The sequence below is a fragment of the Lotus japonicus genome, chromosome 2, assembly GCF_012489685.1.
Source record: "Lotus japonicus ecotype B-129 chromosome 2, LjGifu_v1.2".
In the NCBI taxonomy this organism is placed as follows: domain Eukaryota; kingdom Viridiplantae; phylum Streptophyta; class Magnoliopsida; order Fabales; family Fabaceae; genus Lotus; species Lotus japonicus.
In genome coordinates this window covers 86,424,119-86,450,694 of record NC_080042.1, presented here as the reverse complement: position 1 = coordinate 86,450,694, position 26,576 = coordinate 86,424,119, and the positions used below count along the sequence as shown (strand labels likewise).

The window sequence follows — 26,576 nt, the reverse complement described above, 5'->3', positions numbered from 1 at the left end:
TTGGCATTTACCTTAAGTGCCTCTATTACAGGTGCCACAACTTGGTTTGTGGCATTTTTTTCTTAAATGCCGGTTTTGTTGCACACTGCAATTACTGGCACCTTTTAAATGCCACAAAATTCATCAACGGTGGTATTAGACTAAAATTTTATTGGCATCTTTTGAATGCCACAATATATATACACAAAATCCAAATTAGGTGTTACTCATCAGTCCTCACACTCAGTATTGAATTTACAAATAAAATGAATATTAATAAATGTTGAATTTTCAATAATTGATTATCCATACACATTTTTTTCTAGCACAAATCATGGATAGAATTAGACCAGCAACAGTTCCCATGCAATCTCATAGACACAATGGATAGATTAAGTCAAATTTAAACCAGAGTTACCAAAACTAAACACATAAAAGATTGCTATAATCTAGTATCTGTTAAAATTGCCACATGAAATTTTTTGCTTGAAACTACATAGCCTCAAAAGCATAGTAGAACACAAACAACTACAATGTTCCCTTCAATAATCTCTCTTCAAAGAATTATTCTTATAAACAAAAAAAAACGAACTATATCAATACCTAAGAAATGAAAAATAGCATTGAAAGCAAAAAGGGGTTCTCATCAGCTTTGCTCACTATATGTCTTTCCTAGCAAGTACTTTGTCAAAATTGGTATTGGAAGGATCTGCATAGAACATAAAAACTTATTATTATTTAATCATCATTAAGATAAAGAAGTCCAACATTCCTCTGCTATAAAAAAATTCAGAACTTTTAATACCTCAGAAGCAGGTTCTTTGCAACAGGCTCCTGCATCATAAACATAGAGGAAGTTATGTGTTAGACATTAGCATTATGGGTTGAGTTCTCCTACTTTCTTTTATCAAATATATAAACAGTCCAGACATGGAAGGAGTTATATTGATATGTCTATTGCTGACTAACCGTTGAATAAATAGAAAAAGAATGTCATAAGAAAGATCTTTTAGTTAGCCATACTGCTTCAGCAGGACCGTGATGTTTTAGGCCTTCCAAAGAATGCATCAGTGAGAATATCTCACTGGAAGTAATATGGTTTGTTTGGGGCCAATGGGAAGAGAGAGTTAGCACTAATGAAGCTTCTTACTTGGAACATAACAAGTAAACAACATGATAGTGAATAAAGTTCAATAAGAATCATTTCTAAATCAAATCTACTGTCATTAAAATCACATGAAATTGGAATGACAACACAAGCAAGTGGCAATTAAATGAGATGAGAGAGCAGAGAAGCTTACATCAGAGGCTTTGCTGATGAGCAGATAACTCTTTGTTTTCAACTATTGCCATTATTGAATTCGAATAAGATAATTCATGACCTAATCCTGGACTTCTTTTTATCTAGATTTCATCTGAAACCACTAGCAGTTTCTTTTCCTTCTACTAGATAGGAAGAGAAATCATTATAAATCAAACTATGTAGCATCAAATTAAAACAGATCTAACAATGGAGAAGCAAAAGATAGATAGAAACAACATATTGCAATGATTAGTATTTAGTAGTGCCAAATGAAACTAGAACTTGCATAAGGTATCTCAAAACACAGGATGTCTATGGGAACAAATTAAAAAAGCTGCATCTATGGAATATTTACTTAATGAAAACATTCAAAACACTATATAGTATATTAATCGTGGCTTACCTTCTTGGTTGCTTGACCAAAACCTTTGAACCTGCACCATTTACCATTTGAATGGTTGCAATAAAGATGAAAGTCAAACAATTGAGAATAGTTCTGATTTCTATGTACAAGGAAAAATGAGCACAACAACCAAATGAATAATCAAAGGAATTCATTGGAACTGACCTCACAAGTGGAAGAACTAGAATGTCGATGAAGATGATTTGCCGCAGTCGTTGAGATGCCACAGGCCGAACTTTCTCCCGGCGATCCAACTCTTGGCTTTGATGATGATGATTTGGAACTTTTTCCGTTCGGATCTTCCAACGCCCAGTGACGAACGCGACGTTTACGAGCGGAGATGGAGCACACTCTGAGTGTGCAACAACTTCCTTGTGATTCGGTTGCAGACAACTTCAGATTCAAATTCCATGCCACCAAAAGCCATAGTTGATCATCAAAGCGAAGAAGATAAGCCTTAACAAAAAAGTTACCCATGGAAAATAATTTTGTTTCTTCAAAATCATAAGATGGCGATTGCGCTATGTTCGATGCAATGAATTGAGAATCAGTGATCAAATGCAAGAAAGATTGAATCAGAAGAATACCTGCTTCACAAGGTTTAACCTATGTGTTCAATTGGTAGAAAATGGATCTAGAATTGCGATCAAATGGAGCAAATCCAACGAGTGGCAGAACAGATCCGGCGAGGCGTGGTGTGTGGCTGCGATGGAGATGGAGCGGTGGTCGCTCGACGGCGGCGAAGGTTGCTTCACAATGGTCGAGATTGACGAACGATTGGCGAGGACGACGATGGCTGTTGCGTTGCGACACAAAGCTTCCGCGAGCGTTCGTGAATCAGAAGAAAGTGTTTGGGAGAAACGGTGTGAATCGCGTGAGAGAGTTTGAAAGAAACAAGTTTTTGTTTTTCCTTTTTGGTTTAAAAATCTGAAACTGTGTGAGTAAAAGTTAACAAAAAAATTTATATATTAAAATTGAAAAGAGTTATTTGTGGCATTTAAGTGAAATGCCACTTCAGAAAATTGCTACCAAATAGCTGCTAATTAGCTAAGAATACATTTTTAAACTAGTGGCATTTAAGTTAAGTGCCACTTCAGAAAATTACTGCCAAATGGCTGCCAATTAGCTAGGAATGTGTTTTAAATTACTGGCATTCTACTTAAATGCCAGAATAAAATTTGTTTGTGGCACTTTTTGGTAAATGCCACAAATTTAGTGCCACTAAAAACAAGTTTTTTTGTAGTGGATGCAGTCAGCATATATTTATATTTATGGATATTGCAAAGTTGGGTAAACTTTCCATCATGAAAATGAAAGTGTTAACCAACAGCTACTATATAGCTACTAATTTAATTCAACGAGTGTGTTTTTTAAAAGAAAATTCAATGAGGTTAGTACAGTGTAACAGTGTTATATAGCTTCTATAGTGTCCTTTATAATTTCCGAATATTTTCAGTTGTTAGTTTCCCCTTTTCTTCATACATATGTAGTATATTTCGAAAAAACTGTGATATGCATATATATATCAATATTCTATAAGAAAGAAAATTCCTCACATGTTGAGAGGCTTTTCAGTTGTGGTTCAGTACTATTTTTGGCAAGGTTGAGAGGCTTTTCTACCTCACTGTCCTCACATGTTAGGCTCTCATAATTACAAAAAAAAACACTGGGCACAACTGCTTCCTTATCATCCATCACCAGTTAAATTTCTATATCGACACCATCTCGAAAGGAAGCAATTATCCATACTCATGCCACATGTGTACATTAAGCACAAAATATTGTACCTCAATTGAGATAAGTCAATTTGGACTAAAAAAAGACACATTGCATGATATATAAAAATGATCTTACTTTAGAAACAACTTTGTTTTGAAGGACCTTAGAAGCAACTTGCACAAAATCATCATGAGATAATCACTAACATTAGCATATATAGTACATACCAAGCTAAGCCAAGCCCTCCTTTCCCACATTGGTACTTTCCCTTCTTGGTCATCTTGCTTTTCTTCAGATTATAACACTAATTAATTAAGAACGGCAAGGGCCTCATGTACATTTTCACATTATGACTTGTGTTTCATGTTTTTAAATAATTAATTTCTTCTTATAAATTAACAATTCAATTACATAAAAAAACTACTTAATCAAATATTTTTAGATTTCTTAATTAATTTCCTTAATAAAACATTTGTAAATAATTAGATAAAGTTATCCAATAGAACTTTACCATTTTGCCCCATATATGATAATTATAATTTTAAAAAGAAAGATAGTATATCAATTAAATTCTTTTCCAAATATATGTGTATCAATAAAGATTCGTAGCCCACGTAACAATAGTAGACCACTTTCAACACCACATTTTATGGCGGTTTAAACTGCCACAAAGTGATAAAGTTGATTTTTCCGTTCATTTCCTACTTTGTAGAGGTCATATATTCCCACAAAAGTGGGTGTCCGAAGTGGTCTAGACTGTATCGTAGTACGTGTATCAGGATTGTTATGATGTATATATATTTACCATTGGTTACATTTTTTTCTTTAACGCGTGAACGTGGTGAAATTCAATATTCATTGCATCTACTTTGAATTGACCGCCACTTTGAGTCAACTTACATCTTAGTCAAAATTTTTACTAAGATTTTTTAATTTATTCACAAGATGCATCTTAGCCTTAAATATGTTTTTAGTCAATGTGAAATAACGGTACATTGAATTTGAACCTCTAAAAAAAATTCATAATTTTTAGTCTCAATATTAATCAACTAGTTTTTAACCCGTGCCTTGCACAGGGAATTTAATTTTGAATTTATTTTTTTTATTTTTGTTAATCAATTAATATCTTTTTTTATTTATTCTATATAGGTATTTGGTTTATTTTTCGTTTTTTGCACATTTGTGGTGTAGGTTATTTTTTTTGCAAAGTAATGTGTTTAAGGGTTGAAAGTACATTTAAATTGACGTATGCACGAAGATTTGCAAACATTAAATGATTTATTGAATATTTTAGTAACATGGTCAATATACGAAAAAAAAAAGTCAAAATGTTTGAAAATGACCACCGAGGTCAATTTACCAAAAAAAAAAAATTTGTCAACGTGGGTAAAGACATAAAAGTGAAAGTTTAGAACAAACGCTATTTATTTGCAAACAATCTTAAGGAAATGCAACTAAATCTTTGAAACCTTGATCTTTTTCAACATTTTTGCATCTTTACTTCCAACAACTTCTGTTATGGAATCATCGTCTGAACGACGTTTAATAGGTGTGTTGGAGTATTCAACTATAGCTGGAGGTGTGTTTCGTTTACCACTTTTAGTGATTGTCTGCAAAAGAAACCTATTTTATAATAGTGATGACCAATGTCTAAACCAAACCTATTTTACAATAGTGATGACCAGTACCTCAGTCAGAGATTTTACATTTGAATCGGAAATATCAGAAAGGCTTAAATGCATTTTTGGCCCCCCACGAATGCGTTTCGTGCAAAATGAGTCCCTAACCTTCAAAAATAGCATTCTTGATCCCAAACGTTATACTCCGTTAATAGTTTTGGTCCCTTTTCCTTATTCCGTTAGAAAACTAACGGTTTGTGCTTATGTGGATTTTTTTAATAAAATTTAAATTGAATTTTTTTTATTGAAACAACAAACCCAGCAAAATCTTTGGTGTTTATGAAGCTTTTCCCAACCTATTACTACAAAACCACATCTCCCAAACTCATCCAACCCCATCAAAACTGTAACCCCAACTCCATTATTGAAAACCCTTTTCCCCCCAAATCTGGTGAGAAACTCAGAAATTTCTCAACAACATAACCCTTTTCCCCTAAATCTGGTATTCAAGTTTCAACCTTGCTCAAGCTTTGAAACCCATAAGCAATAAAAATTGAAAACCCAGGTTGAAACCTTCCTCACAATCTCGTCCCACTACCATGAATAGCCAACGAAACCTTCACAACACCTCAGCCGAAGAGTGATATGAGGATTTCATCTTTGAAATCTCTCTCTCTCTCTCTCTCTCTCTTTCTATTGATGGCTTTGCTGGAAGGAGGAGAAGGAGCAGATGGTTGTCGGCGGCGTGATATGGGAAGAGGAGAAGGTCTCGATTTGGTTTGGATGTGGCTGGGTGAAGTCTCGGCGGCGCTGAAAAGGGGAATACTGGAAGTGGTGCGATCTGGACAAAGAAGGCGGTTGTCGGGTTAGATCGGTGGTTAGGGTGATCTGGGGGAGAGAGAAGTGGTGGCGGTTTATCTGAGAAGAGGAGTGGGAGCGGCGACGGTGCGATCTGGGGAGAGATAAGTGGTGGCTAATCTTGTGAGAAGAAGAACTCGAGCTTTGAAGGAGAAGAGGAGACTCTGGGTTTGGGTCTGAGAGAGAGAGAAAGAGTCAGAGAGTGAAAATGTTGGATATGAAGGTAGTGCGAAAAGTTTCAAAATTTATGTTGTGAGAGTGATGGGTTTGAAGAATATGATGAAGATAATGGAAGGATGTATGAAGAAGTGGTTGAATTTTCTGGAAAATGCAGAAACTGTTAGTTTTTGGATGGAAAAGTGAAGAGGGACCAAAACTGTTAACGGAGTATAACGTTTGGGATCAAGAATGCTATTTTTGAAGGTTATGGACTCATTTTGCACGAAACATATTCATGGAGCACCAAAAATGCATTTAAGTCTATCAGAAATCATGATGTAGATATAAATAACCATTATGAATATAAAACGTGTATCAAAATCTTTTTTTTTTCCTATTATAACATTATGAATTTAAAGCAATTAAATTCAATGAAAGAGTATAAGAGTTTATGGTCTAATTAATTGATATTTTATCTCATTATTCATGTGTTGTTAATTTCCCATAATAGGTGATTATTAAATTAGTTTAATAAGTATTTAAGTTTGTAGTTAGTGTTTAAAAATCTCTAACCCCATGAATTTTTTATTTAAAACGCATTTTTGTTTAGTGTAATCCTAACATTATATGTTTATTTACTAATTTAATAATGCATTCATTAATACTAAGTTAATAATATAATGAGTAATTGTTTTATTTAATTAAAACGTTGAATGAAAATCAATGTCTGTTTTTTTTAATAAAAAAAAGTCTAATAAATTAAATTAAAAGTGATGAGAACATACTGATATGCAAGTAACCAAATTTTTAATACTTGTCTTGGGAAAAGCGTCAGGAACTCATCTTTTTCAGTAACGTTTAATCTTTCAATCATAACGTTCATTACTTGAGTATGAACTCCATCACACTCAAATAATCTTCGAAGAGACAAAAATTATGTTGTTATTTATCATCTAAATTTGTTCAAAGTAATATGAAATCCACAGTACATACATACCTTTCTCTGTAGGACACTGCTTGTGGAATGTAAGGATTGAACATTATTTTTGTGCAGTTTAACCCAGCAGTTAGTTTATATTCCCCTCAAAAAAAATTAGCGATCGATGGTAAGTTTAAGTTTGAACATGTTGATTTATTATATAGAAGTTTATGTTTGTTTGTTGCTCAAAATAATTAAATGTACCTTGATGAATTGTTACAACTCTCAACAATATGATAATCACAACATGTTTGTTGTCTTTTGAATTTAGAAGTGCATCCAATTCGTCGACAAATTGGCCGTATAAAAAACATTTAATTTTTTTGCTGGAAAAAAATTAAATAAAAGTTTTTAACTTTCTTCTGTAGGAATTTATAGAAATTAATAATACTAATTTTTTATTGATAAAAGCAAATTTACCCTTGAGATTCAAGTTCAATGTCTCTACTCTGCGTATGGACTCCATTCCGCTCAAATCCTTTGTAATTTCCGACGTGCGTTACTTCGCCCATAACATCTGTTTTAATGGTAATGTCAATACATGAAAGTGTTGATGTATTTGAAGTTATTTAAATGAAGGTAAATATTTACATACCAACTAAGAACCGCTCGTCAAAGTCAGGATTTAGAATTTCATGCACGTTGTCAAATATCAGATCACGCACAGAAAACACATCTTTATTATATGGAACAATCCTTGTTCTACTTTTCAAGTGTATCTTGTAGATATGCCTAGATGCACTAAGACCTCGGAAATTATGTCATACCCATAAATATTCAAAACGGTATACCAAACCTTCTGTGATTCTGTTGGCAAAACGTTCATGAAGGTTACACCTACACTATGCATGGATTGTTTGACCCTAGAAATGAAGGACTTTCATATGAATTTATGTCCGTGAATTAAATTAAAATACAATTACATATTTAATAATAGCGAAATTGTTTCTGGTTTACATACCTTTCGATCCATCAACAACAGATTATAGAACGAACCATCGTGTTATTCCTCATATTCTTCCTCCTCTTCTTCAGCAAACCACGCCCTTATTACTCGAACGACAACAGTCCAATCATGTGCTAAAGGAGTAAGTTGGCCAAGTAGGCTATAGTTCGGATTCATGATGCAAGGAAGTTTTGGAGATGAAAACTAACGTATGTTGATTTTGGCCTGAACTTGTGTATACAAGGAGATGTATACTAAAGTATATATATATATATATATATATCAAGGAAGTTTTGGAGATGAAAACTAACGTATGTTGATTTTGGCCTGAACTTGTGTATACAAGGAGATGTATACTAAAGTATATATATATATATATATATATATATATATATATATATATATACTTTAGTATACATCTGTGATTTATATATATATATATATATATTGCTCTTCTGTGATTCCTAATTGATTTTGTTTTGATTTATTATTATTTTTTGTTGAAGCTTGAATTTTTATTAGTATAAGTTGAGCTTTTTAAAAAATTTAATGTGTTATTCAATTTTTTACTTGATTCTGAATTTTTTATTTATGTATGTAGGTTTTATTTACTTAATTAACGCACATAATTTTGTATAATTAATGTATATAATCAAGTAATTGTAATTAAGGAATTATTACTAAGTTGTTGCTTATTTTTTAAAAATAAATCGATGTAATTAATGTACTTAATTGTGATGGATGAATTTTAAGACAAGATAGATAGTTTAGAATCTCTTACACTAGTTGTGTGGTCCTGTGGGGATAATACCATATGCGTTTTTCAGTGTTTGTCGGGGCAGGTCACCCAAATGGAGCATCTCAATTCTCGATACTGATTCAAATTTCAACGTAGATACGTTTGTATGAGTAGTCTTTTTTGGGTAGCATTTGGAAAATTTGTATGAATAGTTTAATTAAGTGTTAATATATGATTATCACGTAAATTTGAACAAAAAAAAATTCATAATTTCTTTTTAAATAAATTGTGAATAGGTATACATGTTTCTTTATAACTTGTATATATATATATATATGTATTCACAAGTTAATCTGAACAACTATAAAAATAGTTAAAGCAGCTTATAGACTTATCCTAAACTATATATCAATACATAGTACATTTTGTTACATTTATATCAACATGAATCAACTTTTTTTAAGGGTAAATCAGTTCATAACATTAAACTCAAACAAGTTAGTTGGAGCTTCAGAAGCAAGACCCAAAGGTGTTTCCTCAAGTCAAGTAAGATCATTAGATTTGACACCCTACTTATTAGAAATGTCACCCCATTTACGGAAACTTAATTTCCGAAATATTTCGGAAATAAGGTTTCCGAAGCATTTTTCACTCAAAAGTGGGGTGTTACATGTATTTTGCACTACAAATCACGAATTAATTTTGGAATCTAAGATTCTGAAATAATTCGGAACTTGAAAATCCGAAAATGGGGGGTGTGAAATCTAATGGTTGGGGTGGCAAATCCAGCATCATCAAGTAACCATGAGGTAAAAAAGTGATAATTTTCTAACATGACAAATCTATATATACTATACTGCACGGGGAGAGCAAGTTCGATCGTGTAAGTTTTTTTTTTCCTCTCTCTCGAAGATCATGTGTAGAAACTTTATAAGGACATAAAATTTAAAAAATGGAAAATTGAGAGGGCCATTATTGACCCTATATTTTTTTTGGTTCCTCTTCAATAGGGTCGTTACCTTCATTTAAATATTGACCCAATATTTAAATGAGTATGTTATGAATAATAAATATTCATCTAATTTAAATAATAATTGGGCGTGGGATGTGCCACTTTCCACGTCCGTCCAAAATCCAAATGCGACCCCTCAAAGTCCAATCTCATGGGCCCCCCCAATGTTGAGGCTAATAGAATTGGACTTATTATAGTTTTTTGGTGCTAAAATTTAATTAGAAAAATAAATTAAATTAAAGTTTAATTCAATAAAATATTAAATCTACTTTACTGGCATACTTTTCTTATTTTCATTAATTATAAATATTAAGTTTAACAATTCAATCTTAAATTTGAAATTAGATTTTTAACCTACACATTATAAAACTACTTATAATTAGTTTTCTTAAGCATACATGTGCAATTTTTATTTAAAAAAAAGGATAAATATGCAATTTATGTTTACTCATAATGACAGGTTAGTTTGTGAAGTGAATATTATTTTTGTAATATTTGCACTTTTTGGCTTAATACATGTGCAATCTTATTTGAGTCGATAATATTCAAATTATGAATTCAATGAGGTTTATATATGAGTAGTTTTTTAAGAAGAATAAAACATATACAAATTAAATCAATAATACTTGATTAATATTTTTATTATGTATATATATACACTGTTATCAAATGCATATTAATGTTTCTGATTTTTGGTACATTATAAAAAAATCCATGTATGTGGGGAATGGGGATATTCTAACTCTATAGTAGACATTTATTTGAATAAAAAAAATATTTTAATAATTATTTTTAGCACTCAAAAATAAAGAGAAATTCAGTGAATTGCGTTAGCTGTTAATCAACTGATTTAGACTGTCTGAGTATATGACATTTGATTTAAGTTAGATGAGTTGCAATGTGCTAACTATGCCAATCGTTAGTTGATGAATTGATTGATAATCAGTTGTTAATTGACCGATCGATTGTCAATTAGTTGTTGGTCGATGGACCGACCATCAATCAATCGTAAGCCGATGGATTGACTGCTAATTAATTATTACCGATGGATTAACTGCTAATTAGCTGATTAGGACATTCCAAATTAGATAGCTAATTTTGGCTTCTTGGGTCAACTCTTAGCCGACGAACTACTGCTAATCCACTATTAGCCGAACGACGGCTAGTCAGGTAGTTCTAAATTTTTAAATTGGCCAGCCTATCATATTCTAGACTTTTGATTTTTACTTTATCTCTCTTTTTTCCTATATCTTTTCTCTCTACTTGATTTACCCTTAATTTAGAGTGAACCAAAATATTGGAGTATGAGGCAATATTTATCCCCAGAATTTTCATTCAGTTGTATCCTTGAAAAAGAAAAAGAAAACAAGTGAAAGTGGAAAGAAAAGACGTGGATAACGCGTGGACTTTAAATTAACGAAAGTAGAGTCAACTGAATAACTGTTTCTTCAAAAGAAAGCATATATTGTCCATTCGCGCCAGTGCGCGTGGTTCTGTTAATTCCGTTGTCATGCCTCGTACAGTTTCAGTTTTTGTCGTTCACTGCATTGGCCACGAGGTTAGTTTTTGCCACTTCTATCATTTTATTTTATTTTATTTTTCTCTTCTGTTCACTTCTCGTCCTCACTTTGATGCTCTAAAATAATATTCACACCACTTTTCTCCTTTCATCATCACTCCCTTTATTTATCATTCAGTTTTTATTTATGGTGTGTATAATGAGCATTGAGCCTATGCCACTGATTTAGATTCACATAAAGTTGTTTATCTTGTCTTTTGATTCTTAATCATTAGACTCTTTTGCCTGTGTTATTCCTTTTCTTCTTGTCCTTTCCTTCAAAAAAAATCTATTGACTCTTTGAAATCACTTTTTGTAAGCACTTCTCCAGAAAAGCTCGTTTTTACAGGGTGTAAGAAGTAAGATCAAGTTCATAGCTCCCTATAAGCTATACCCTCAAATCTCAATGCTTTTCTTGGTTGTAGAAGGAACACTACAACACACAAAAGGTGAGTTTTTTTTTTCTTTTTTCTTTTGAAGTTCAAGTTCAGCACCTTTCTTATTCTATCTTTGCACCTATTTGGTCATCATAGAATTACTTTGATGTTGGAAAATTAGAGTATTTCAAAAGGTTCACATTTTTCATTTGTTCGGTGTCAACCTGAATAAAACTCTTGAGGACAGTGAATCTAGTTCGGGACACGGTTTAGAATCTGCTTCATCTATGTTCTTATTTGAGTTGTTCATCAATTTAATCCAACACTTGATGATGTTTTTGTTTTTGTTTTCTTAAATTTTCAGCTTTGTGATTGCTTCTTTTAGAACTTCACCTCCCTACCCTTCTCTCTCTTTCTCTTGAACATGGACAAATTCCAAAAAAATATATATATCTTGATGGCGTGGTTTTAATTTTTAAACCATTTTTTGTTTTTTGGTGATCAGAGCAATGATTATGGAGGCTTGCTGAAGTATCAAAATTTTCTGATTTTTTTGGATGATACTCTCCTAGATGATAATTATGTGGATTGAAAGATGTTAGTTTTGATCTGGGTTTTTGCTGGAAGGAAGAAAAGAAGGTTCTGATACACTAATTAGAGTTGAAAACAAAAGGGGTTCATTAGGAAGGTGAATCCAATGGATACACAAACTGTGCTGCAGCCACAAGCAAGCCCTCCAAGGAAAAAAATGGCCAAACAATTTACAGGGAAAAGGGATGATGCACCTTTACACTCTGCAGCAAGGGCAGGAAATCTGGCAGCTCTGAAGGACACACTCAGTGGTGCTGAAGAAGGGGAATTGAGAGAGTTGTTGGTAAAGCAGAACCAAGCTGGAGAAACAGCACTTTATGTTGCTGCTGAATATGGACATGTTGATATGGTGAGGGAGTTGATTAAACATTATGATCTTGCTGATGCTGGAATCAAAGCAAGAAATGGTTTTGATGCACTCCACATTGCTGCCAAACAAGGGGATTTAGGTTTGTCTTTGTTGTGGTCTTTTATTTACTTTGTTCTTGTGTAGTTTGTGCTTTTCAGGGTTCAGGATTCTTTGAAAACTTCACATGACACTGTCATGTTAACATTTTGTTTAATCTCTCTCTTTATACCTATTAGAGAGGTATGAGCCTCTAAATATCTATGAAGTGAGAGATAGACAAAGTTTCACATGACTGTTTCTTGAGGGAGGCTGCCTTCTCTCAGGCTAACAGTCTTCTACTTCTATTCGACTGCTCTATGACAGGTTTCCCTGTATCCTACTATCCTCTATCCAAATAGATATGTTCCTAGGAGCAGCTATTTCGATCTTTATATATTTTGTCATGTGAAGTTTCCACACGAGAGGATTTGGATTTATGAAAACCAATTTCTCAAGTTTCCACATGAGAGGATCCTAATTCGATTTTCATAGGGAATATAATTTTTGTTTTGTTTTGTTTTGCCTGTTGCAGATGTGCTGAGGATACTATTGGAGGCTCATCCTGAATTGTCAATGACTGTGGATCCATCAAACACCACGGCGTTGCACACGGCTGCAACACAAGGGCATACTGAGATAGTGAAGTTTCTTTTGGGATCAGGAAGTAGCTTGGCAACCATTGCTAGAAGTAATGGGAAAACAGCTCTGCACTCGGCTGCGAGGAACGGGCATTTGGAGGTTGTGAAATCACTTCTGGATAAGGAGCCCGTGATCGCGACACGGACTGATAAGAAGGGGCAGACGGCGCTTCACATGGCGGTGAAGGGGCAAAGTCTTGAGGTGGTGGTGGAGCTGATAAAAGCAGACCCTTCAACAATAAACATGGTTGATAATAAGGGTAATGCGGCGTTGCATATAGCAACCAGGAAGGCCAGAGCTCAGGTAACTTAGTCTATGCCTGCCATAATTCTGCTAATGTTTACTATAAAAAAAATTCACATATAAGGTTGTGATGAATATCACTACTCAATCTTTGTCACAAATTGGAGACATTTATCTTAAGCTATCTTGAGTCAGGCATTTAGTGCTTGGTAACTGGTAAGTGCTTGTTCCCGCCACAAATGAAAATGATAAGAATATATTTGGGTAACATTTGGGTTGAAATCTGATCTAAGAGTTTCTGCTATGACCTATTACTTAGTTGGTCCCCTTGCATTGTTTGTATTAGAATTTGGACTAGGCATGACTCTACCCAAAAAACTAGCTGGGGTGGGGGGGGGATTGCACTACCCTTCTATAAGGACTTATATGAGACTGACAACCCTCATGTTCAGAGCTAGGCATCTAGAGTGGAAAGTTTGCAGGAGTGGACATACCAAATTTAGACTTGAACAATTTTCCAGCTCAACCATATGTGCAGTCATACCAAGTTTCCAACTTCTATAAATGTCAAATATGTTATTCAGCCAGTCAATGTTTGATTTGTGATATTCATAACATTGTTCAAGTACAGGTCTTTGTTAGCTGAGGCCTAGGTCTCGCAGTATGATCCTTTTTGAAGATTATAGTCCTTAGCTTCTAAATTCTGAAAGTGTCTTTGAGACTGTGTTAGTCGGACACCATATAAATTATTGGGACAATCTCTTACTGATTTGGTTATTGGAAAATATGAAAAACATAAAAAGTAAAGAAATTTCTGAGAACAAGACCTTATTTTAATCCCTAGATTCTTAAGTTGAATCAACTACCAAAAATAATGTTGAAACATTCTTGACTTGGAATCAATCTTAATCCATTTTCACATTGATGGCAAATGCATTATTGGGGTAAAGGAACAGGATTAATGCATGTTTGGAAATTCAACTACAATTGATTCTGAAGTCAGAATCAATCATGGGGAGAAACTATTATGTGAGTAGCTTCTAGACTTAAGAATTGACTCTGAAAAAAAGAGAAGCAGATCCAAACATGTCATTAGTATTAAGTAATGACATGGAATAAGATATTCATCATGAAGGAAACAGATGCAACTGTAAAGGGTAGCATTAGATACATTTTAAAAACCATCCTTTTCTACTTACCTACTAGCAGGAAGTGTAATGAGTAATGACCCTATGTGCATCTGAGTCATCTCAATCTATCCCTCGAATTCAACTCTTCTTCAATTTGCTTTAATGCTGATGAACTCATTACAGAATTCAATATCTATTTCAAAGTTGTTGGATTAAATTAAAGTTACAGGCTGAATTTCTAATATTTGTTTGTGCAGATTATTAAGTTGATACTTGGACATTCAGAAACAAACGCCTTGGTTGTTAATAAGTCTGGTGAAACTGCATTAGACACTGCTGAGAAAACCGGGAATTCTGAAATTAAAGACATTTTGGTGGAACTTGGTGTTCAAAGTGCCAAATCTATAAAGGCAAAGCCAGCAACCGGCACAGCCCGAGAACTGAAACAAACAGTTAGTGACATAAAGCATGAAGTCCACTACCAGCTAGAACACACGCGCCAGACGCGAAAAAGCGTGCAAGGCATCGCGAAACGCCTCAACAAAATGCACGCTGAAGGGCTAAACAATGCAATCACCTCCACGACCGTGGTCGCAGTCCTCATCGCGACAGTGGCCTTCGCGGCCATCTTCGTCGTCCCGGGCCAGTTTGTTGATGATCCGAAGCAAATTCCTAAGAAGATGACGCTCGGTGAAGCGAACATAGCCCCACAGCCTGCCTTTCTCATCTTCTTCGTGTTCGATTCTATCGCGCTCTTCATTTCACTGGCCGTGGTGGTGGTTCAGACGTCGATCGTCATTATAGAAAGCAAGGCCAAGAAGCAGATGATGGCCATTATTAACAAGCTAATGTGGCTGGCTTGTGTTTCAGTTTCTGTGGCCTTCTTGGCTTTGTCCTTTATTGTGGTAGGGAAGGATCAGAGGTGGCTTGCAATTGGAGTAACAATTATAGGGACTACTATAATGGCTACAACTTTGGGCACCATGAGTTATTGGGTCATTAGGCACAGAATTGAGGCCTCAAATTTGAGGAGCATTAGGAAATCTTCAATGGGAAGCAGGTCAAGGTCTTTTTCAGCATCTGTTTTATCAGATTCTGAGCTACTGAACAATGTAATGTACGCGATATAGAGTTACTTATAGCAACATGTCTAGTTTCACGGTTTGCACATAATCTAAGGCACATTCTATCAGAAGATAAGACTTGTAGCTTCTAATGAGATTATGAGAAGTGGTTATAGAGCATTTTTACCGTGGAATCATAATATGATATTAGACCTTTTTCTCCTTTTCACTTGCACTTTATATGCTTTATAGTCTCTTTTTTACCCCACCCTGTTAGTGGTTCAATTTTCAGTTATGAAGATATAAATAATAGAGTAATAACTAAAACTTGAAAGAATTCTCACTGATTCAACTAACTGTCTTACAACAGCTTCACTGATATATATATATATATATATATATATATATATATACTACAAGCGGAAGCTTACAGAAGAAGCAAATTCTAACCTACTATAACACTGAATCAATGCTGTTAGTAACAACTAACTATTAGTTATCCAAAAGTGGAGGGGGTTCCACACTCATTTGCCTTGATTTGTTATGTTTTATTCCATAATAATTTTTTTATAATTTACAATTTAGTTCTTTAAATTTTTAAAAATTAACTGAAAAGGTACCAAACCCTCATATTTTTAATAGGTATTAGAGCAACGCCCTAAATAAGGGCAATTGTGAGCTTGTCAAATAAACCATTAATACTCAATTTGACAATTACACTAAAAATTTGAACAATCAGTATAATTTTTTTTATAAAAACATCCAATAATTAACTGCAGAAAACAAGTCTGTAATTTAATTGAAATAAAAAATAACTATTTTTAAACTACGTGACACATTAAATAATTATATAGTACATCAAAATTAAATTCATAATTATTATATATATAAAATTAAAGCTTGCAATTTCTTTTAATAATCTTTTTTTTTAAACTCTTTTAATAATCTTTAGCAAAGTAAAAAATGTTCTACGAACGAGTTACGAACGAGTGGTTAATTCAAGTGATATATATTTAATTATCTTTAACAGAGATATCCGGTTCAAGTTTTTGAGTATGAAAAAAACCAAAGAGAGTTAAACTTTGTCATGATGTGGATATTCTCGACTCATTTCCTCGTATAAAGATATTTTAGGCAGAGACTATTTGGACCATCCCTCTTTACTATCCACACCATCCCCTTTTTTTATAATTCCAAAAATACCCCCCACATAGAAAATAAACAAAGCAGTAAAAAAAAATACTCTCACAATCTCACCTTCTTCTTCCTTCTTCCTCTTCCACTCTCACCTTCCCACATCCCTATTTCATCTTCTAAATCAATATATCACACACCTTGAAGCTCCAAATCAGTGTAGAAGATAAGTGGGTGAGATCAAGAGAAGATTAGAAGCTCAAAATAGGTGAGATTTTAGGATTTTTACGGGTTTTTCACGTTAATCTGGGTTGAATATGTGGGTTCTGGTTCGTTCCGCCACTTAAAATGCGGACGTTTAATTGCTACCGCTATTTTAGTAGCGGTAACTTCCGCTATCTTAGTAGCGGTAACTACCGCTATCTTAGTAGCGGTAACTACCGCAATTAAAATAGCTGTAACGTCCGCTATCAAGGTAGTTGTAACTTCCGCTATTAAGATAGCAGTTACAGCTATCTTGATAGCAGAAGTTACAGCTATCTTGATAGCGGAAGTTACCGCTATCTTGACTGCGGTAGTTACCGCTATCTTGACTGCGGTAGTTACCGCTATCTTGATTGCGGAATGTTTTGAATTTAACAGACGTCGATTTCCCTTATGTTTTGTCTAATGCTCACGTTTGTTGTGTCCGCTATCTTGATAGCGGAAGTTACCGCTATCTTGACTGCGGTAGTTATCGCTATCTTGATTGCGGAAGATTTTAAATTTAACAGACGTCGATTTCCCTTATGTTGGGATTAGGGTTTTTTTTTTTAAATTGGAGCAGTTATTTTTTAAAATATTTAGGGGTATAAATGTATTTTTGCACTTAAGGGGATGGTGTGGATAGTAAAGAGGGATGGTCCAAATAGTCTCTGCCGATATTTTAAGTGTATAAAAAAAGGAAAAAAACATTCATCAAAATGAAAAAAAAATGAAGTGACAACCGTCATAGTTTGAGGCGTCACATAAAACCGAAGTCTCGGTGATCAAAACCCAGAACCGGAAGAAGAAGAAGAAGGAGCAGAAGATACGCATAGCAATTTCCTGAATCATGGACAACGAATTGCTGGAGCTTCAGCGACAATTCGAGTTCGCACAGCAAGCAAAATCAAGCATCCGATTATCTGATCGGAACGTCGTCGAATTGGTCCAGAAACTGCAGCAACTCCAAATCATCGATTTCGACCTTCTCCACACTGTTTCCGGCAAAGAATACATCACTCTCGTTCGTTTTCCCCTTTTCCTTTTCTCGATTAGGTTTTCTCATTCGCAATTTCATTGAATTTGAATTTCATCACTAATCAAATGCTTATTATTATTATTATTATTATTATTATTATTATTGTTATTAATGTGATTAGGATCAACTGAGAAATGAGATGGTGGAGGAGGTGAACAAATTAGGGCGAATTTCTGTCATCGATCTTGCTGAAGCTACTGGAGTGGACTTGTTCTATGTTGAGAAGCTCGCTCACAGCATTGTAACCGATCACCGAGAATTCATGTTGACGCAAGGGGAAATCATCACGGAATCGTATTGGGACTCGACCGCGGAAGAGATTAACGAGCGGCTTCAGGAATGCAGCCAGATTGCACTCACAGAAATTGCGGGACAACTGAATGTTGGTTTGGACCTTGTTGCCTCAGTGTTGGAGCCGCGCCTGGGAACTATTGTAAGTTTTTTGTGATGGCATTGTGTTTGGAATGACGAAATGATTGATTTGATGACCGGTTATTTTGGATATAGGTGAAAGGAAGGCTTGAAGGTGGTCAATTGTACACCCCTGCATATGTTGCTCGTGTTAGTGCTATGGTTCGTGGCGCTGCCAGGGGAATCACGGTTCCGACGAATCTGGCGGTGTTGTGGAGCTCCTTGCAGCAGTTGCTGCAAGAAATGGATGGAGCTAGTGGTGTGGCTGTTGAAGGAGCTTTCTTCCAGTCGTTGTTTAATGGACTTGTGAAGGGAGGGGAGATTTTAGGGTCGGTTCGTGCTGGAGTGCATTGGACACCCGCTGTAAGTGTTGCATGTTTTGATTGGACATTGTTAAAGTGATATTAGCTGATTTATGGTTTTCATGTGTATTTGAGCCTTTCGAGTGGTTCAATTCTTGCTACAATCAGTGTTTTAGTGGCAACAGTTAGGAGAGTATTCAAATTATTTAGATGTGTTCCATTTTAAGTTTATTAGATGTAGTCCTTTGGCTTATAGTGTCTATGGGCGGTAATGGCTGTATTCAACTGCTGTGGCATATGCATTGGTGGAGTTAACTTAGTTCCTATAAGGTATTTATTGTGATTTTGACTTTTTAACATGTCAGGTATTTGCTGTTGCTCAAAAGGAATCTGTGGATTCATTCTTTTCACAGGTATGAACTGTCACTTCTTCTATCATCTTTTCCTTTCATTTAAGACATATAAATCTTTACCTACTTACAGTATATGATTCATTCACGTGAACTACTAAGTTTGTTTGATTGAATTTTTATACTCACTTCCCCCTTTTATTCTTAGTAAGATGTCTCTTTTACCCTGTATCTATTCTGTTGGGGGAAATCTGAAATGCTGTATTCATTTTGTGCTGTGTTTCTTTTTATGCTATAGAATTCTTTTATCAACTATGAGGTTCTGCACAAACTTGGAATTCCCCAGCCCATTCAATTTTTGCAGGTAACTAAATTGTTCCTATGTTTCTATTTCCAAATAATAGCTATTAGGATCATAGACATGTGTGAAATATATACCTGTACTACTTGTTTTCCCTAGCTTAGTTAGTGAAGCCTAAGTTTGTGTAATCCAATTTAGTCCAGATATCCTGAAGGCAAACCTCTTGTTACAACATTTGTTCACCCATCTATGATCGAGATGCTAGATACTACTACTGAGGATGCTCTTGAGCGTGGTACCTGGTAAGGGCCTTAGCATTTGCCCCTTTCTTGTCAGTTTCGGTTTTCATTCCTTTCTACTTTACTGAATTGAACCAGGTTGAATACCATCATTTGATCCTCCCTTAAAGCTATTAAGTATATACCAAGAACTTGTATTACTATTGTTTTGTATTTGTATATAATGGTGGCATTCTAATCTGATGGATAATTGTTGTAAAAGTTTAAGCTTCCTCTGTCTCCTCGGTCCCTTCATTTAATGTAATAACGGTTATAGACTTCTGCATCACCTAGTTATTGGCTTAGCAAAAAAAGAAATCCAAATTTGACTACAAAACATATTATGTAACCTTAATTTGCTACCTGATGCTCATCCTAGGCTACTGTTTGATATGCGTGACTATTATTTTGTGGGGTTCTGGATGAGTGGGTGGATAGGGGGCACCTCTGCCTCTGTTAACCCTTGTTATTTGAAATTTACTTTGTATGGATAATGATTATTCCAACTGAATGACAATGACTGATCCCATTTTCTCTGCTCTGCTTTCTCTCGCTCTGTGTGCGGCTGTGCGTTCATGCTCCGAGACAGGGCCTGTCTAGATGCATTTGTGTCATTGGGTTTTAAAACTCATGCATGAAAAATTTGTTTCACTTTTTTAAAACTCCTTATGCTGTGTGAGATTTAGTGGAAGAGATCCCTTGACATTGTTCCCAAAAAATTTGGCTAGTTATATTTACTCTTTGGAAGACAAATTTTCATTGTTATATTCTTTCATAATAATGTTGCAGGAGTGATTCTCTTTCTTTATTGCCCTCATCATTTACGCCTCAAGATGCATCTAAAATGTTGTCCCTCTGTCAATCTGTTCAATTGGCTCTTAAGGTGATATTCAACCACATTGTGAATTTATGCTCAGCTCTTTTGATTCAAATGTTGATAAACTTAATTTTCTTTGCAGTCTAACAAAGCACACATTTTTGGGGATGTTTATGTGTTCAGCAGCAGCTTTATGAAGGTGTGTTGTGGCTTTTAATATAGGCATATGCACATCAATTTAATGAGTTAACTTTAACTTCCGCATTGTTCATTTTGTGGGTTACATGCTACTAATAAAGTCCTGTTTGAATATTAGTTTCAATAGATTTGGTTAATGGACATAAGTTTTCAGTTAGTATCGTTAATGACTAATGAGAACAAAAAATAAGATGTTGGTGGTATAAAATGTCTGCAGTATAATCACCTATACAAAACTGAGTTAGATGTTAGATTATTATGTATGCGCTATACACCCTATTGGGCTTGAAATATTTTTTCTATCTTTTATTTCCTTTACTATATTCAGCTTTTGATTTCATGATCTTCTCTCCTTTCTCGCTTAAACTATTTTTTATCATTGGTTTCCTGATGCCTGTGTGTTTCTCTCTCCCTCATCTTCTAGGAAATCTGTGATCGCATGGTAAAAAAATTGGAGACGTTGGGCATTTTAGGGTCTTCTGGCACTGCGATACCTGGTGATTCACAATCAGCCAATGAAGCAAAAGTAGGGTTTGATTCAAGTAGGTTGAATGAATCTAATGAAATGGTGAGTGATGGTGGTGCCAGCAGGCATGCTGATAAAGGGTCAAAGAAGAAAAAGGGTAAAGCCTCTGGAAATGCAGCAAATCAATCTGAAAGTGGTCCAGATAACCAAGAACAGACTTCCACAAAATCTAAGAAAAGCCAGAGAAGGGGTAAGGATACATCTTCACAAATGTCAGTTTCAAAGCCAAGTTCTAGGAAAGAATCACTTCAAATGAAAGAGGATAATCACAGTAGTCCCTCAGAAGAATGGATCATGCAGAAGATTGCAACCTTGATTCCTGATTTGGAAGAACAAGGTCTGGGATTCTGACTTTAGATCTGTTCTTTCTTCCTGTACTTGTTACCCAGTATCTCAAAATCTGTGCTTTAAATTCATAGGTATGGATGATCCTGAAACAATTCTTAGGCCTTTGGCTAACAGATTAAGGCCTACTATAATAAGTTCTTGGATGGAGAAAAAGAAGGCATTACTTGCAGACAATGCAGAAAGAATGAGACATTTACTTGATAATTTGCAGAAGAAGCTTGATGAGGTTTGACTGCTAAGTAACATTTTTTCGTATTTTATAGATCCATTATTATTCCATTTTTATATATCTATTTTTCTTTCCTAAAGAATACTTATTCCGATGTGTATATAATTTGTAGCCTTAATTTTTCAGTTTTATGTTGATTGTTTATTTTTCTGGCAGTCTTTCTTAAACATGCAGCTGTATGAAAAAGCCTTAGAATTGTTTGAAGATGACCAATCAACATCTGTAAGTTTGTTTAAGTTATTTGAAATTTGATGACCTATTTTCATTGAGGAACATGAGTAGGTTAATGAGCACATGATGCCCAGGTTGTTCTGCATAGGCATTTACTAAGGACTGTAGCAGCTCCTATGGTGGATATGCTTCTTCATAACCTGGTAATATTTACAATGAGTTCTTTGTTAATATTTCATGAGGTATAATGAGGTCTATCTCTAACACATTGGATTCATCATTTGTAGGATGAGCACAACAAATTAAAGAATGGACTTGATGTGCAGGAAGCTCCAAATTCCGAATCTGTTTCATTTAGTCCTGGAGACAGAGCTGCAGTTGTAAGATTAAGGCTTTATCTTGCATTACTATAAGTTTTTTTTTTTTTTTACTTTTGGTGTATCAAATTTTGCATGCCATATATATTTTTTTTTTTGTAGAATATTGTCATTTGGGAGGAGCACTTAAAAAATTAAAATGACTTCAAATATCTCATTTATTATTTTTTTTGCAGTCTAAGAGTTTTCCAGGAGCTCTTGCTGCTGTAGAAGCATTGGAAGGAAAGGTTAGGATTTTTCACTGAAACAATTCTCGTTAGTCTTATTACATTGTACATGTTTTCTAAGTCACTTTTAAGTTCACAATTGCAGCTGGTTGGCTGGAAATATCTGTGAAACTTAGCTATCTGGTTTTTAAATAGTATGACTAATATTTGAATATTCACTACTACAGAGGATGGAAGTATTCATGGATGCATTTAGAATGGTAACAGAAGAGAGGTAATGTGTCTGTCTTTGTTTCTAGAACTTCATTGTTGATTTGCCCTTCCCAGCTTCAGTTCTGATGTGAAACCTGATATGTGGTTAATTTTTTTTCCAGTGGGTTACCTTTGAAAAAACTTGACAAGAAACTAGAAAGGACACTTTTACATTCATATCGGAAGGTATTTATGCTTTACATTTATGTGAAATTTACTAGAATTTGTTTGAGGCTAGATTCACATAAAATCGTCAGGGAGAAATGTAACAATCTGATGATGCTGTTTGTGGCATTGAAACTATCAGACTGGTAAAACTTAAGAATAGCGAGAAATTACTGAAAAATGAGTTATTCACAACAACTGTCAGGGAGAAATCTAGTCTAAGAAGTCTTGGCATGCAAATTTTCTATAGGGAATGGAAGAATTTTAAGAACAGTTTGATTAGGATATTACTTGACAGTTCACACAAGATCTCTTCAGAGTCTTAGTGTTAGTTAAAATTATTCAGTCTTAAATATATAGATATGAGATCCTGAATAGATCCAAAGATTGCAGATAATTGATTCTACCATACATATACAATATGCCAGCATAAATATCTAAGACATTCTAAATTTCTAACACTCCGCTTCAAGCTGGTACCGGTTGGGACAAGGGGGAACACTCAACAGAATGTATATTATTGTATCATAACTCCTAACAATTTACTAACTTGATAGCAGAACACTCAACAGAATGTATATTATTGTATCATAACAGAATACATGATCTTCTACTAAACAAACACCAATAAAATATTATTATTCTCTCCTAGGACTGCGATACCTCTTCCAAATCTTGGTGCCACGTAACATCTGCTTCACTGCTGAATCCTAAACTTTGTATCTTGGCTAACAACTTGTCTCACATGTCCAAAGGCCTTAGTGAAAATGTTTACAAGGTGGTCGTGAGTTTACAGATTTAGTATGCTACCATAAATATCTAAAATGTTCTAGGGAGGGAAAATACTATGTTGAGATTTATAATTAATTTAGTTAGTATTTGCTTCACAATTGACTTTCATTCAACATTGATTTGCTATTCTTTACAATTTCATTTACTTCCTCTAATATTGGACATGTTTGTCAAGATTTCTCAAATTGTAATTTCCCTTATATTTGTTAATGACCCAACTCCATATAGAACTTTCAGCCAGTTTTTAAAATGCATTTTTTATCATTGTTACCATCAGGAATTGACATCTCAAGTTTCTGCTGAGACTGACCCTGTGTCACTTTTGCCAAAAGTTGTGTCTTTACTCTATATCCAGGTAACTTGAGTGCTACCACCCCCACCCACAAAAGATGAAACATGCTTTTCTCATTATAACATGGATATTTGCATTGATAGGTTCACCACAAAGCTCTTCAAGCCCCTGGAAGGGCCATTTCGGTTGCAGTTTCCCAATTGAAGGTATGTTCTGTCACATGACCAAAGAAAACAGTAAAATAAATGCCAAATATAAGTAAATTGGATTGCACAAACTAAACTAAGGAATAGAATAATAATGAATAAATGGTCATCAAAATAGGTTATCCAGTTTTTATTTTGCTACTGACAGTTAGTAAAAAAATTAAATTGAGTTGAAAGCTTGAAATTTACTGTGTTACTGCAATGAGACCTGGTGGTGATATTTGACTAAGATTTAATTTGTGGTGGCTGGAGTATTCCCCCAGACTTGTTTTGGGGGTCAAATATCTCAGAGATAGAACCTAGATCTGAGCATAGCCTATCCTATATCACACTTGTATTGTTGTGTAATGTAAAGCTATTCATGATTCTTGATTTCTTGTATGATGCATTAAACCATCATATGGATTTTACTGGCTCAAATTTGGTAGACTATCAGTATGTTTCAACACAATCATATGTCCTATGCATTCACTTTGTTGAAAGATTTGCATCACATACCTAATTTGCATACTTTAGATTCTGTGATTGTTTTTACCCTGACAATAATTAGCACGAGATAACCATGAAAAAGGAATCCTCAAGATTCCAGCAAGAACAAGGAATACTAGGGATTGAAAAACTCCACAGCAACATGTTTAATTTAACTGCCATCAAAAGCTGAATATCATAGGGCACCTAAAGGACTAAAGGAGTGTTTATATCTTTCGACCCAAAGTAGTCTAATCAATTCAGTCCATGAAATAGTTTATGATAACAATTTTCAGACCTCCCCCCTGCTATGTGCAGGAGCTTTAATGGTTCCCCTGTTTTTTCAAAACTTCTTGATTTTGTTTGACGTGTTTTGTTTGTCAGGATAAGCTAGATGAGTCGGCATACAAGATTTTAACTGATTATCAATCTGCTACTGTGACTCTTTTGGCACTATTATCAGCTGCACCTGATGATGTGAGTAATTATGATCATGCATTCCTCTTATAAGCATATTATATTAAGTTACATCTTGTAAAATTCTTATGTTTCCCTTCTGAGATAAATATCAAAGTACCCCAAATTATATGCAGTATCCAAATCTTATGAAGTTACATGAGATCTTTTCAATAAGTTTTATAAAAATTACAATAAATAGAGCAGCAGCTGAAAACAGCTTTTATTCAGTTATCTAGAAAGCTTATCCAAACGGAAAATAAGAATTAAAAAGCAATATATTTCTTAATATTTTTGAGAAGGGAGATGTTTAAGTCAGTGTTTTGATCTACTAATTGAATATGTTGATTAGTTTGAGTTTTGAATAATTAGAACAAAGTATAGATTGTGATCTATTTTTTTCTTTCCATCTTTTTGCAGGAGGAGAGTTGTGCATCCGATAGAATTTTAAGTAAAAGGGAGCTTCTGGAGAGCAAAATGCCGGACCTCAAAAGTTTGGTTTTGAGCACCTCACAGCCTTCATAAACCATTTGTAAGGCAAGGTGACCTGAATCGAGCTTTATTGTAGGGATGAGCTAATTTCATGTTTCTTATTTAATATTTTAGTCCACATAAACTTGTGTAAAATATAAATTAATTAGTTTAGTCCATATAAACTTGTTAACATTGCGCCCGCGAAGTCGAAAATTCAATCCTTAGAAGACACACTCTTGGGGAGACCTTTGCCCTTTATCACGCTCGGGCCGATTAGAATTGCCACAATAGAAGATACCTATGGTTATACAAAAAAGGAACTTGTTGGCATTAAGTTTTTTCAACTTTCCCACCCATTATATTGATTTGTTTTCTAACAAAAAAAAGGCCAGACTGCATTTGTTTCAGATTTCAAATTCCTGAACTAAATATTGGTATTGTTATTTGGGTTTATATTTAAAAATTAAACATCTGACTTTTTAATAGCTACAATTTCAGCTCAATTACAATTACATCTGGAAAGAATATCTAAACTAGAAATACAAAAATGCCAACGACCCAAATTGTTGAATAAATTGATACCTGTAATAATTTCTATAAGATGAAAAAGAAATTCTTTGTAAAACATTGTTTCTTTCATCCATATTTATGTATTTGATTTCAGCAGAATGAAATGTTCTCCTGCAGGCTGTAATATGAACTATGTTTGGGGAATAATTTACACATAGGAACTCCATCCAGCAATCCTAACAGCTAAGAATGCATTTGGAAGTGCTAATTTATTTTTATCTTATAACATTAACACTTAAATAGATGTTATGTAACCTAATTAGTTAATAAATAAGCACTTATCCTTATATATAAGGTCCTTTTG

At 34.3% G+C, this 26,576-nt stretch overlaps 2 protein-coding genes and 1 long non-coding RNA gene across 6 annotated transcripts; 2 read left to right on the top strand and 1 right to left on the bottom strand.

The window, feature by feature from the left end:
• Window positions 1-393: 393 nt before the first annotated feature.
• On the bottom strand, window positions 394-2,607 carry LOC130740481 (uncharacterized). 3 transcript variants are annotated; one of them, XR_009020134.1, is made up of 5 exons: window positions 2,273-2,607; window positions 1,851-2,078; window positions 1,281-1,716; window positions 785-1,063; window positions 394-688 (listed from the first exon to the last, which is right to left on the bottom strand). It is a non-coding gene; the product is annotated as an uncharacterized LOC130740481 (long non-coding RNA). The 3 variants fall into 3 exon arrangements; XR_009020133.1 differs by having other exon boundaries at window positions 785-1,716; window positions 1,851-2,141; XR_009020132.1 differs by having other exon boundaries at window positions 785-1,716.
• An 8,778-nt stretch (window positions 2,608-11,385) lies between these two features.
• On the top strand, window positions 11,386-15,929 carry LOC130740480 (ankyrin repeat-containing protein At5g02620-like). Its single transcript, XM_057593116.1, has 4 exons — window positions 11,386-11,723; window positions 12,157-12,691; window positions 13,163-13,572; window positions 14,900-15,929. The coding sequence occupies exons 2-4, from the start codon at window positions 12,349-12,351 to the stop codon at window positions 15,770-15,772; spliced, it is 1,626 nt and encodes a 541-aa protein (XP_057449099.1). The 5' UTR covers window positions 11,386-11,723; window positions 12,157-12,348; the 3' UTR covers window positions 15,773-15,929.
• Window positions 15,930-17,810: 1,881 nt separating this feature from the next.
• LOC130740478 (E3 UFM1-protein ligase 1 homolog) lies at window positions 17,811-26,131 on the top strand. Of its 2 annotated transcripts, none has more exons than XM_057593111.1 (20): window positions 17,811-18,107; window positions 18,244-18,555; window positions 18,630-18,896; window positions 19,201-19,248; window positions 19,484-19,549; window positions 19,685-19,788; window positions 20,554-20,647; window positions 20,724-20,780; window positions 21,204-21,642; window positions 21,725-21,879; window positions 22,039-22,104; window positions 22,188-22,256; window positions 22,341-22,433; window positions 22,607-22,657; window positions 22,825-22,871; window positions 22,972-23,035; window positions 24,084-24,161; window positions 24,242-24,304; window positions 25,157-25,249; window positions 25,649-26,131. In XM_057593111.1, exons 1-20 carry the CDS (start codon window positions 17,934-17,936, stop codon window positions 25,751-25,753), a joined length of 2,445 nt encoding a protein of 814 aa, XP_057449094.1. In that variant the 5' UTR covers window positions 17,811-17,933; the 3' UTR covers window positions 25,754-26,131. The 2 variants fall into 2 exon arrangements, with proteins under 2 accessions (XP_057449094.1, XP_057449095.1); XM_057593112.1 differs by having other exon boundaries at window positions 17,964-18,139.
• Window positions 26,132-26,576: the final 445 nt, after the last annotated feature.

Excerpts from the sequence above, each read along its gene's own strand:
- LOC130740480 (XM_057593116.1), top strand. The coding sequence starts at position 12,349 with ATGGATACACAAACTGTGCTGCAGCCACAAGCAAGCCCTCCAAGGAAA. Across the intron at positions 12,692-13,162 it reads TGCCAAACAAGGGGATTTAG|ATGTGCTGAGGATACTATTG; the intron begins GTTTGTCTTTGT and ends TGCCTGTTGCAG. Across the intron at positions 13,573-14,899 it reads CCAGGAAGGCCAGAGCTCAG|ATTATTAAGTTGATACTTGG; the intron begins GTAACTTAGTCT and ends TTGTTTGTGCAG.
- LOC130740478 (XM_057593111.1), top strand. The coding sequence starts at position 17,934 with ATGGACAACGAATTGCTGGAGCTTCAGCGACAATTCGAGTTCGCACAG. Across the intron at positions 18,108-18,243 it reads GCAAAGAATACATCACTCTC|GATCAACTGAGAAATGAGAT; the intron begins GTTCGTTTTCCC and ends TAATGTGATTAG. Across the intron at positions 22,434-22,606 it reads CTGGAGACAGAGCTGCAGTT|TCTAAGAGTTTTCCAGGAGC; the intron begins GTAAGATTAAGG and ends TTTTTTTTGCAG.